The sequence below is a fragment of the Rhea americana genome, unplaced genomic scaffold (genome assembly GCF_003343005.1).
Source record: "Rhea americana isolate MKP2758 unplaced genomic scaffold, rheAme1 scaffold_8, whole genome shotgun sequence".
NCBI classification, from domain to species: Eukaryota; Metazoa; Chordata; class Aves; order Rheiformes; family Rheidae; genus Rhea; species Rhea americana.
In genome coordinates, this window is record NW_028186978.1 from 4,618,169 (window position 1) to 4,629,607 (window position 11,439).

An 11,439-nucleotide genomic window follows, 5' to 3' on the forward strand; every position below is an offset into this window, starting at 1 on the left:
GTGAGAATATTTATGTAAATCAAAGTTTAGCTAAAGTAGATAAATGTTGGAGATATGTAACAAGCACTTGTTTATTTCAGTTTCTCATCGTAGGTGTTTGCAGCCACAGCACTGTGTTGCACAACTTACAAATGGAAATTTATGTCTGATCTCAGCACAGTAGYGTAGATGATTTCCAGATGAATTGCTAAGAACATGCTAATGGTTTTCTCTCTTCTACTTAATTATTTCTAGGCAGAGCTCACAAAATGGGGAAGATAAAGCATTTAGTGACTCGTCRTTACTGGAGAATCTTCAAAGCAATCATGTAAGTGATACAGAAACAATAACTGTTGTTTTRTGAAACCACATTTGTCTTTCGGTAAGCTAGAAGATGATTTCCTTTGAAGGAAAATAAATTAAGTACTTACACAAAACCTACATGTAGTCATGAATACTTTTTTAATTGTTCRCTATTGATGTGTGTAACTTAGATTCATCTAGAACTAACATCCAGTGTTAACTTGCGGAGAGCCTTCCTTTGTAAGGAATTTCAGACTCAGAATTTCTAAGACTGAAATATAGTAGTCTTACATTGTGGATTCTATGGRTATTTTTACCCCTGAAGTTACCATCCTAAGTCATGCTGTTCATATGTTTCTCATGCTATCCATCAAAGCTTGCAGGATTAGCCGCATCAACTTACTATCTTGACATGATTAATTATTTCTGTTCCCAGGCTGAGTTAAAAGTAGGGAATTAACCATACAYGTTTATAATCAAACACGAGTCTGATATTTGCTCCAAAGAGATGGTACATTTCACAGTGGATTAATAGTTTAGTTTATAATTTGATTATAGTTGATAAGTCTAATCATTAATGTTTGTCATTTGTGCTAGAGATGTTTTTACCTAGCTATTAACAAAGAACACCTGCCTGGAATCCTTAAACTGTTCAGTTTACCCTTTTTGCTTAAATTTTGTCTTCCCATGAGGATAGTTTCAGGGAATGGGCAGACATTGAAGTATTTTCTTCCTACAAATGTGACAGAGGGATCTCTCATACAGAAATGTACAGGCCAGTTTAGGTGCTGGTAATGTAGGCTGAAAGATAAATTTTCCTTTGAGTAATGTTGTTTATAGAATCGTAGGTGTACAGAAGACTTGTGGAGAAGACTTGAATCTTGAAAGTGTCTTTAGAGATGTATTAAATCTCTATGAATATGCATTAAATCGGGCAAAATGTTTCGAGTTGTTTTCCAAAAAAAAAAAAAAAAAAAAAAAAAAAAAGATGTTTGTATGCATTTTAAAGTAGAAATGGAGGCACAAATTCAGAGAGGCTTCACCACTGTAGGTTGACTGTGTTCAGAAGTGCTTTGGAAAAGAGTCTATAACTGAACCTTTTGAGCATGTCTTGGAGGATTTGGGGGCTCTCAGTTGAAGATAATAGGTACTTGATCCCATGTTTGATTATAAAGAGCTTTGRTTTGATCTGAATAATATAAGAATTCACCCATTCGTTGTTTCCGGAATTAAGTTTTGAGAGATTATTATATTTTATAGAGTAATTGTAAATTCAATTCTGTTGTTGATATTCTTAGTGTACTACTAATCAGAAATRCTAAAAATATTCTACAAAAAGTCTCAGTTTGAGGTGGCAGCTGTTTTTAGCTTATTTAGGGGAAATGATGCGGGTTTTTTGAACAACTGTTCATGAATAGATTCCTTCCTTTTGCCAACTTCAGACRCACATGAAATGTCTTACTAGTATGTTAGTCACACATTTCAACTATTTTGATTAGATCTATTCTTTTTCCCTTATTCCCTTGGTTAAACCATTTTAAATTCTTTTCTTTACAAATTCCATTTACCTGACCGGGCAGTGTTTTCCATAGATCTTAGAGTTTTGTTGCTGCATTTTCTAAAGGTTCTTAAAAGCTGTCAAATACAATATAACAAAACAAGTAATATAAAGAGGAATATTTTTTAATAAATAACATTYGAAGAAACTTAAGTGAATAATAAAACCAGTTTTCAATTTTTTTAAACTAAAATTCTTTCAATACAGGATTCAAATTTAGCTTTCCTGTAAAATGCTTATGTGAATTATTTTACATTTCTAGGTATTCCTTTTGATGATTATGATAGGAAATGCCATTAAACAATATCTGTATAGTCTGTATTGAAGTATAGCAGCAAGAAGTTACTCTGCTTGCTGAAATTGGAGGATAGATAATGTCTGTTTTATTTAGTTCTTGATAGTTAAAGCAAAAAAACCCATTTAATTAGATTTTTCTTGACTACCTATTTGTCCGTATTTATTGTTACGTTTCAGTTGCATGTATTGTTCAATTGATTTACCACTTTCTGACGCTTTTTTCTTTAGCCAACTGCACCTATAATATGTGAGTTTTTGACAATGATGGCAGTGTGTCATACAGCTGTTCCTGAAAGAGAAGGTGATAAGATCATATATCAAGCWGCATCTCCAGGTGAGAGTCAAATAATGGAGTGAACATAGAGCAAAGTATTCTGTCTGTCCAACAAGAAAATTGTATTCAAAAGGTATTGTTTATTTTGAAGTATCTACTGAAATTAAAAAAGACGGGCCTCCCTAAAGAGAATTGGTGTCATCTGAAAACAGATTTATCAAGAAAAATAATATTAGATTTTTTTTTCTTGCTCACTTTGCTTTAGTAAATATGTATGGATTTCCTTTGCTTTAGTAAATATGTATGGATTTCCTGTGGATTACATAATGGCAAGGGGTGATTGGTAACTGTAGTATTACTAAGCTGTTATCAGATTACTGTGGAATTCTGAGTGAACTACTCAAATGCAGATAGAAATCAAAATAAACCAGGAGGCAAGCTGATGTTCTTGCTTTTGTACCTGTTCCATATTTGGTAACAGTGGYATTAAGTTATAACAAAGACCATATTTTAATCAAAAATGAAAAAAAWATATATTTTTTAAGGGATAAAAGTTGTGATAAGCTCTACTAGATAAACAGAGTGGAWAAAAGATTAGAGTACAAAAGATCTGGTTCAGGCCTATTCTGCTGCATAGACAATTTTGAATTCAGGGCCTGATGGAGCAAGGCAAAATGATTGAAATATGATCAGTTCTACTGAGGTAATTTAATATGACAAATTACGATAGGAGAAGGCATATGAAGCTCAGTCTCCAGCCTTCTTTTTCTGTCTGTCTCAACTCCTAGGTAGCCATTTGTCTGCAAATTCTGTCCTACAAGAATTAAAAGACAGGGCAGAGGTAGGGCCATATTAAATAAAGTAAATAAAATAAAGTTAAYGAGACGAGAGCTGCATTTTGTTGGGCGTAGTGAGCTAATTCAGTTTGGTATCTTGAACCGTCTGGGGAGAACWGATGCCTGTAGGAGACTGAGTCACAACTTGAAACCTTTCCTGGATGTAGGCATTAAATTTATCTGTTATTTACAAGACTGAGTTACCCCCTTTTACCCCCTTGTCTTCTAAAACATTACTTGGAGAAGGTACTTACCTTCTTGTGTGATGTCCTACTGAATAAGGCACTTGCCCAGAAGTGGGAGGTYTGTTCTTTAAGCCATGTTTAGTCAGAGAGCATCCAAACGTCTAACTTCCAAAAGGTAGGCTTATTGGGAGAAGACAGGCAGGGCGCCTTCTCTCTTGATGAAACTGTATCATCRTATCTACAGCAATGCAGAGTTAACAAGGCTGCAACTTAAACTTTAAACAGGTTGCTCTTTTTACTGCACTGAGAGACATGTCCCTTTTGGAGCATATTTTCTCTGAAACGTAAACTCATTTCAGCACAGTTTTAATAGGAGAAAAAAAGAGTCTTTCTATTCAGTCATCACCTCTAATTTTACAAACCTATSGAGGAAAAAGGAAATCAAAAGTAGAAAATCTTGGGCTGTCCTCATTGAATTATGGGGGTAAATAGCAATTTTGTGGAACTTCTTTGAAAGTACTAATTGATTTATTGCAGATGAAGGAGCATTGGTCAGAGCAGCCAGGCATCTTCGTTTTGTATTCACTGGAAGGACACCTGACTCAGTAATCATAGAGTCTGTAAGTACATTATARTAACAGTATTATTTGCAGTATTTTCTATTGCCATATTAAGTAATTTCTAAACAACTGCATCTAGGCACATATCTAGAGCAGTGGCTTATCGAGCAGTGGATGTTGTTTACCTTGACTACAGCAAGCCTTTTGACACTGTCTCCCATAACATCCTCCCAGGCAAGCTCAGAAAGTGTGGGTTAGATGAGTGGACAGTGAGGTGGATTGAGAACTGGCTGAAAGGCAGAGCTCAGAGGGTTGTCATCAGCAGCGCAGAGTCTAGTTGGAGGCCTGTGGCTAGTGGAGTTCCCCAGGACTCATTACTGAGTCCCATCTTGTTCAACTTACTCATCAGTGATCTGGATGAAGAGACAGAGTGCCTGCTCAGCAAGTTTGCTGATGATACCAAGGTGGGAGGAGTGGCTGATAAACCAGAGGGCTGTGCTGCCATTCAGAGASACCTTGATAAGCTGGCGAGTTGGGCGGAGAGAAACCTACTGAGGGCAAGTGCAGGGTCTTGCACCTAGGGAGGAATAACTCTRTGCACCAGTAGAGGCTAGGGTCTGACCTGCTTGAAAGCAGCTCTGCAGAGAAGGACCTGGGAATACWGGTGGACAGCTAGTTGACTATGAGCCAACAATTTGCCCTTGAAGCCAGGAAGGCCAATGGTATCGTGGGGTACATGAGGAAGAGTGTTGCCAGCAGGTCAAGGGAGGTGATCCTGCCTCTCTACTYACTCCTGGGGAGGCCACATTTCRAGTACTGCATCCAGTTCTGGGCTCCCCAGTCCAAGAGAGACATGGAGCTACTGGAGAGAGTCCAGCGTAGGGCTACAAAGATGATCAGAGGGCTGGAGCATCTGCCCTGTAAGGAACAGCTGCGAGAGCTGGGCCTCTTCAGCCTGGGGAAGAGAAGACTGAGGGCGGATCTTATCAATGCCTATAAAATATCTTAAGGGGGAATGTGAAGGGTGTGGGGCTGAACACTTTKCAGTAGCACCATGCAGCATGACGAGAGGCAGTGGGCACAAACTGAAACATAGGAAGTTCCACCTGAATATAAGGAAAATTTTTTTCATTGTGAGAGTGACAGAGCACTGGAGCAGGTTGCCCAGAGAGGTTGTGGAGTCTCCTCCTCTGGAGATATTCAAAGCCTGCCTGGGTGCAACCCTGTCTAACATACTCTAGGTGACCCTGCTTGAGCGGGGGGGTTGGACTAGATGATCTCCAGAGGTCCCTTCCAATCTCAACATTCTTTGATTCTGTGATCTGTTGAAGTGTGGTTTGTTTCTTTGTGTATCTTTTTCTACAGCAAATCCTTCTGCATTAATTCTTATCTCTTTTTTTTAATTATTATTATTTTTCAGTTGGGACAGGAAGAACGATATGAATTGCTAAATGTACTGGAATTTACAAGGTAAATGGCATGTTGAACACCTAACATCTTTTRTTAGAGTACTTTATGAATTTTTCTTACAAATACAAATATTTGCATTTGCTATATTTGWAAAGAAAAATCTTTTTTAAAGTTTTATACTTTACAAAGAGTGCAAGTTGTATGGCTTTTATTACTTTAGAGTGTATGACCATACTATAGACAAAACAATGCACATGAGTAAGATCACAGTCTGTTTGTATTGTAACATTATTTTCAGAGGCATATAATTTTTTTGTCATCTCCTTTTTGGCTAATATTTTTCATTTTCACTTTTACTCAAAGCTTCCAAAAAATTTCTCTGAAAATTTTTTTAAAGTGTGAATAGAGAGTATAGAGAAATGAGCTTTTAAATTTATTTCTGAAAGCACTAGCACCATGGGAATGAATTAGAAAATTGATATTCTTGAGGGGAATAAGCTTCAGACCAGTATCAATTTATTATAATTTAAACAGTGATACTTCCTAGTGAAAAGAGAATTACTTGTGAATCTTAACCTTTGGAGGATTAAGGTTTTCAGTGGATACCCATCACTCAACTGTAAAGTTGAGTTCAGATTTTATAGTTGTTCTTTACTTACTCTGTGTATTCCCTAGTTTTACTTGGCACTGACTTGTTGGAGGCACTAGAGGTCACCCTTGTTCCACAGCAGAAGAAATTTCAACTCCAAAACCTAATACCATCTGAATGRCATGTACTTTCAGAGAAGTAATCTGTAACAATTAAGACTCCCGAGTTAAGGGTTTCCAGGTGTTGTAAGTTGTTTTTCCTGGGGGAAAAAAATGCAAACTGATTTCTTGTACTGATTCCAGCATGAGGTTTTTTTACAGCATTCCAGCATTAATAAGGGTAGGTTTTTGGAGAAGTGAGTCACAGAAGTAAAATCYGTAGGAATGTTTGGTAGAGTTGTGTGTTACGGTATTATTTCTTTACGAAGATCATAAGATGTACCTGTGAAAAGAGAAGTAGCATACTTATAAAATATGCTAGTAATATACTTTTATAGGCATGGAAGTAGTTTTCTGTCCTACCAGTGTGTAAGCATACTGAAAGCAAATGATAATCCGAAAGCAGTTAGTTGACAGTTATTCCTAAAAAGTAGTGMTGATCTCTGTGGAGGAAGTGGTGTCTTGATGAGTTTACCCCCAGTAGATACTTAGCTCAGATGTTATCTTATCACAACTGTTGTGATATCTTAAGCTCAAGGCAGTGGAGAGTAGTTGAGACCTTCTATTGTCCAGGGCTCCTCGGCTATCTCTGGGAAGCCAACATATAACACCTAGGATATGTACCTTCAGTGGAGTATAAAGGGAAGGTACCATATCAGTTAAGGATCCAGAATTAAAGAATACCTTAACGCTTTCAGTCATCCCTGTGCAAAGTACATGTACTGTCTTTTCACCTGGACTAGGTATAACCAGTCACAGAGATGAGCATGGTTTAAAGCATGTAATTCCTTGTTTTAGTAAGCATAAGCTACGTTCACTATGTGCCTTAAAGCTCTGATGACTTGAYTTCCACAGCCTGCATCACAGCTTGTACATCAGTGCTTGCATCAACATGTGCCATTACCAGCAGTGCTACTAAGAGGTTTTGATTGTACCTACTTGTGCTGTTAGAGGAATGAACTGAATTTTTAGCACTAAAATTAATTTTACTGACAAGTATTGAGTATATTCATGATAATAATATCTCAATATCTGGGAATACTCACCATCTATTGACTTAATGACTGATCTTCATCTCCCTCACTGGGAAATTTSTCCACATTCTAGCAAAAGCCTTCTACAGCTTTTATAGAGTAAAGCTTCTTGTCTAAAGACTACTTTCAGTTTAGTATACAAATGTGTTTACTTGAAATGCAGCAGTAGCTTGACTAGTCTTCCATCTGATCAGTCCTACAAATAATACACATTGCCTTCATTGTTGTACTAGGCCTCCTTCTAGAGAATTTGAGATCTTAGCTCCTTTCCATCATTCAGTAAGGTCCAAAACTGATTCTGTTCTGTGACAAAAGACTGAAACTTCTAAATGCAGAAGAAAAGCTAGAGAGGCTGATAAAGGAGGTACCAAAGTCTCTGTAGTGGTGTTTGTTTTCTGTGGTTGTGTTGTTGCGCTAATGATGAAATCATGATCTTAAATCTGAGATGGACTTTAAAGTAACAGAGCCAATCAGGAGCTAGTCCTTTTGCACTCCCAAATTCTGGAGGTAGCAAATTCTGTGAAAGAAGAAAGCATCTCTTTCCYCTTATATCCATCTTTAATCCAGCAACAACTCCATACCAGAATAGCAGGTACCAGCTATTCTGCTTCCCATGGTGAAGAAAACAAAACAAAACATTCAAAAGTTTTTCAGTTGTTTGTAATAGTGTTATTTCATGGTTTCTGTATTTCACTAAGTAAAAGAAATAAAACTGACATCATAAAAAGTCAAAGTCCTTTACAGTAAGTCCTACTCACTAGCTTTGTTGTAGTTTTACTGTGAAAATGTATTTATCAGTCAAGATTCAGTATCTGTCTTCATAGCTYAATTTTCAGAAGGCGACAGGAAAATACTATTCTCTGATACATCCTCAGTAGACTGATTGATATGCAACTGTATGCTGAACTTTGGGACTGCAGTTTTCTGGTATTGCAAAGCTATGGAGGTTTTACTTGTTAAATACGTGTGTGTGTGTGTGTGTATAATATGTACGTATATAAAATCATAGTTTATACAAACCCTAAATAACTGTATTAGTTCCATAATTAAAGGGAACTTCCAGGGGAGCGTAAGGAATTTTAGTAGCTATAGGCTAGATCATTTTGCCAGGATTTAAAGTGAATCTGTCTGAGGCTTGCTTTTAATTTAGGTGGTATAAGTGCATTTTAGATGATCTGAATTTCTCCATTGGTCTCACAGCAGATGTCCAGCTGGGTACTGTCTAAAGATTATGGAACTCTGCTTGTCTGAGATTTCTTGGATAAGACAAAATGGAGAGAGATGCCTTAACTCTTTATGAGCTCAGTCACAAATATTTTATGCTGTGAGATGCTTCTTCATGGACAGTGTTTAGATGAAGGTTCTGAAATACAGTTTTGAAGGAAAAATGCCTACAAGCAGTTACCACGTTAACTCAACATATTTGGCAGTAAAAATGTTTTTTCCATCCCAGTCACCTGAAGAACATCGTTCAGAATAGGCCTTATTTCTTTTGCTTTGACATACATACCAATAGTCTAAGATAAAAATGTTGRCAAACACAAATATTTATGAACTGTRTACACACAAAGGGYACTTATTTCTCTTTCAGCACTAGGAAGAGAATGTCAGTGATAGTTCGCACACCGACAGGAAAGTTAAGACTCTACTGCAAAGGAGCTGTGAGTTTTATTTTATTTTCATTATATCAAAGAATGTGTGCTACTGACACAAACATAAAAGCAAAAGTTTATTATAACTGTAGTCATAGCATTCAAAATGGAGAGAAGGAAAATGCMTTTTTGATTTACTTAATTTTATTATTTAGTGTTTTATACTGTTTTTTTTTCTAACTGCCTATGCAGGTAAGTCAGACCTACTCATTCTATTCTTTGTACTTTGACTAGCACCTCTGTACTTGCTACTAATTGTTTTCTTTTGTAATCCAATAAAATGTTTGAAGTTTTGARTTAGTTGATTATTTGTTTGCCCACGCAGCTTAGTACAAATGACTAGATAGGAATAGTAATCTAGCACCAGTGRCTAGGTGGGAATTGTGATCTACCGTTGCTGTTATACCAGAAGTAAATTTTCCTGGAAACAAAAAGAATATATGGGAAGAAGATACTTAGATCACAGTGTATCCAGGAGGGTAGAGTTTTTCATTAGTTCTTGTTCCATATCTGAAGTCAAATTTGAGGGGCGGGAAGGWTCCAAATCCTAGATGGTATTAAAAACTGAAGATGATTGAATATAAATGTCCATTCTGTATCTTCTCAAGTGTAGACAAGAAGGTATCATTAATATTCTGTATATTCAAGCTGGCCAAAAAAATCTGAGAGTTATTAAAAACATTATTTTTTTTTAACTTGTTGCTTTAATATTAAAGAGGAAGACAACATTTTAGGAGACAAAAAGCCTCATGTGGCAGGGCAAAGGTTAAAAAAAAATGTTCTTCAATATAACAACAAATTACAATAAAAACTGTAGGAGAAAAAAACTGCATGATAGCAGAAGTTGTAAATTTGTAGGATGTGAGGACTTTGGATGTACTTTCCTTTCCCTGAAAGAAACTCACTTCTAGTTATTTTTGGTACCAAAATAAATCAATACTGTGCATATTTTTCTGCCGTTTTCCTACATAACTTGTATTGTCAACCCAACAAATCTCATTTATTCTATTAAATTATTCCAAGTTCATTTTATTTGCATTTATAAATACAGGATACTGTAATTTATGATCGTCTTGCTGAGAGTTCAAAATACAAAGAAATCACCTTAAAACATCTAGAGCAATTTGCCACAGAAGGTGAGTAATATTATGCAATATAAAACTAAATCTGAAACTCAATTTCTGTTCAACTTTTTATTTTTGTGGTTTTTATATTGTTGTAATGTCTTACTCACATTAAGTTTGAAAGTTACAATGTTTTAGTAATGCCTTCCAAAAACTGCCTTTCTTTTCCCCAAGAAGTCTCAGTAATAAGTTCACATCCAAAAAAAAAAAAAAAAGGCATTTGGGATTAAGTTAAGGCTTTTAAACTGAAGGTAGGTTTTTTTCAAAGAGTAAACACATTGCACAGTTCTTCTGTGAAGATTTCACTTTCCCTGATGGATTTCATCTTCCTCACCCAAGAAGGAAAGTTGCACAGGAAAAAGCAGCCGATGTAAAGGTGTTAGGATGACTAGCATAGTGTTTTCAAGGCAGCTTTACAGTATATTTTCTCTGTTACTGGTGGTTATAAGTGGAGCTGTCACCACTACTTTTCTATTTGCTGGAAGGGTTTCTGCTGTCGTATAAGCTCTTGCAGCACTGTTCTTAGATCTTGCTTTACCTGAGATGAYAGAAAGGAGGCATGGCAAGGATTAGAGTTGCACTGTGAAGTATCAAAATGTTCTAACTGATCAAGGGAGTAGTTAGAAGCAGAATTATAATTGTTACAGGAACCTAAACTACAGATTCTTTACCTCTTCAAATTTTTTAACACAGTTGTTAAGATGTTACAAATATCAGTGATATGTCTTAAGAAAAAGGCTTTTACTTAAATTTTAACTTTATTAAAATAAAACTATATCTTTCTTGTCCCATATTGTCTTTCAGATTTTCCCTTTATGGAAAAAGTTACTTTTTCCTTCTTAAATAGGCTCTTTACSTTTTSATAACTGAGATCTGTGGTCTGACTRAATCTTCTTGGTACCAGCAATGATCTTTTTCTGTATGTTTTACCATATGACTTCTCTAATTATTCTCTTTTGGTTTACCATGGAATTTATCAGTTTGGCTACTGTCATAGCCAACACCTTCAGTCTCTTGATTCYGTCTCTGATAGGAGAAGTAAGCCTCAAATCTTTTCGTTCTGTTTCTTTTCCATAACAAGATCTCTGCAGAAAACATTTTGGTTAGCCTTAATTAATCTTACAAAGTATGAAAGTTATAATAAATTTGTTCTAGAAGAAACTTCAMAGTAGAACTAAAACTAAACAAATTTGACTGATATCACGGCAGCATAAAACCCCCGATACATTTTTGGTCTTCAGAATCTAGTTATCTGAACTGATTGGACAGTTCTCAGGGCAAGATCAGTCCAAGAAAAGGTAATAAAAATTAATTTAGCTTGTAGACTATATGTGTGRTTGCAGAAAAGGCAAAATAGATTAATATCGTCTGTCGTGTGTGAATTAATATGATAATTTCAATCCAATTCTTARTTACTATTCTCATTAAATCAGTGATATAACAGATACCATATTTCCTAAGCACTCAAGCTAGACTGAAT

At 35.9% G+C, this 11,439-nt stretch overlaps 1 protein-coding gene across 2 annotated transcripts in view; it reads left to right on the forward strand.

Annotated features, from left to right (window-relative positions):
• ATP8A1 (ATPase phospholipid transporting 8A1) overlaps positions 1-11,439 on the forward strand; it is a 118,134-nt gene that overhangs the window by 39,483 nt on the left and 67,212 nt on the right. For both annotated transcript variants that reach the window (XM_085322902.1, XM_085322904.1), the window contains exons 15-20: positions 235-307; positions 2,366-2,471; positions 3,970-4,052; positions 5,413-5,462; positions 8,775-8,844; positions 9,887-9,971. In XM_085322902.1, the coding sequence (XP_085179028.1) occupies positions 235-307; positions 2,366-2,471; positions 3,970-4,052; positions 5,413-5,462; positions 8,775-8,844; positions 9,887-9,971 (467 nt within the window). The remainder of the gene's footprint in view (positions 1-234; positions 308-2,365; positions 2,472-3,969; positions 4,053-5,412; positions 5,463-8,774; positions 8,845-9,886; positions 9,972-11,439) is intronic.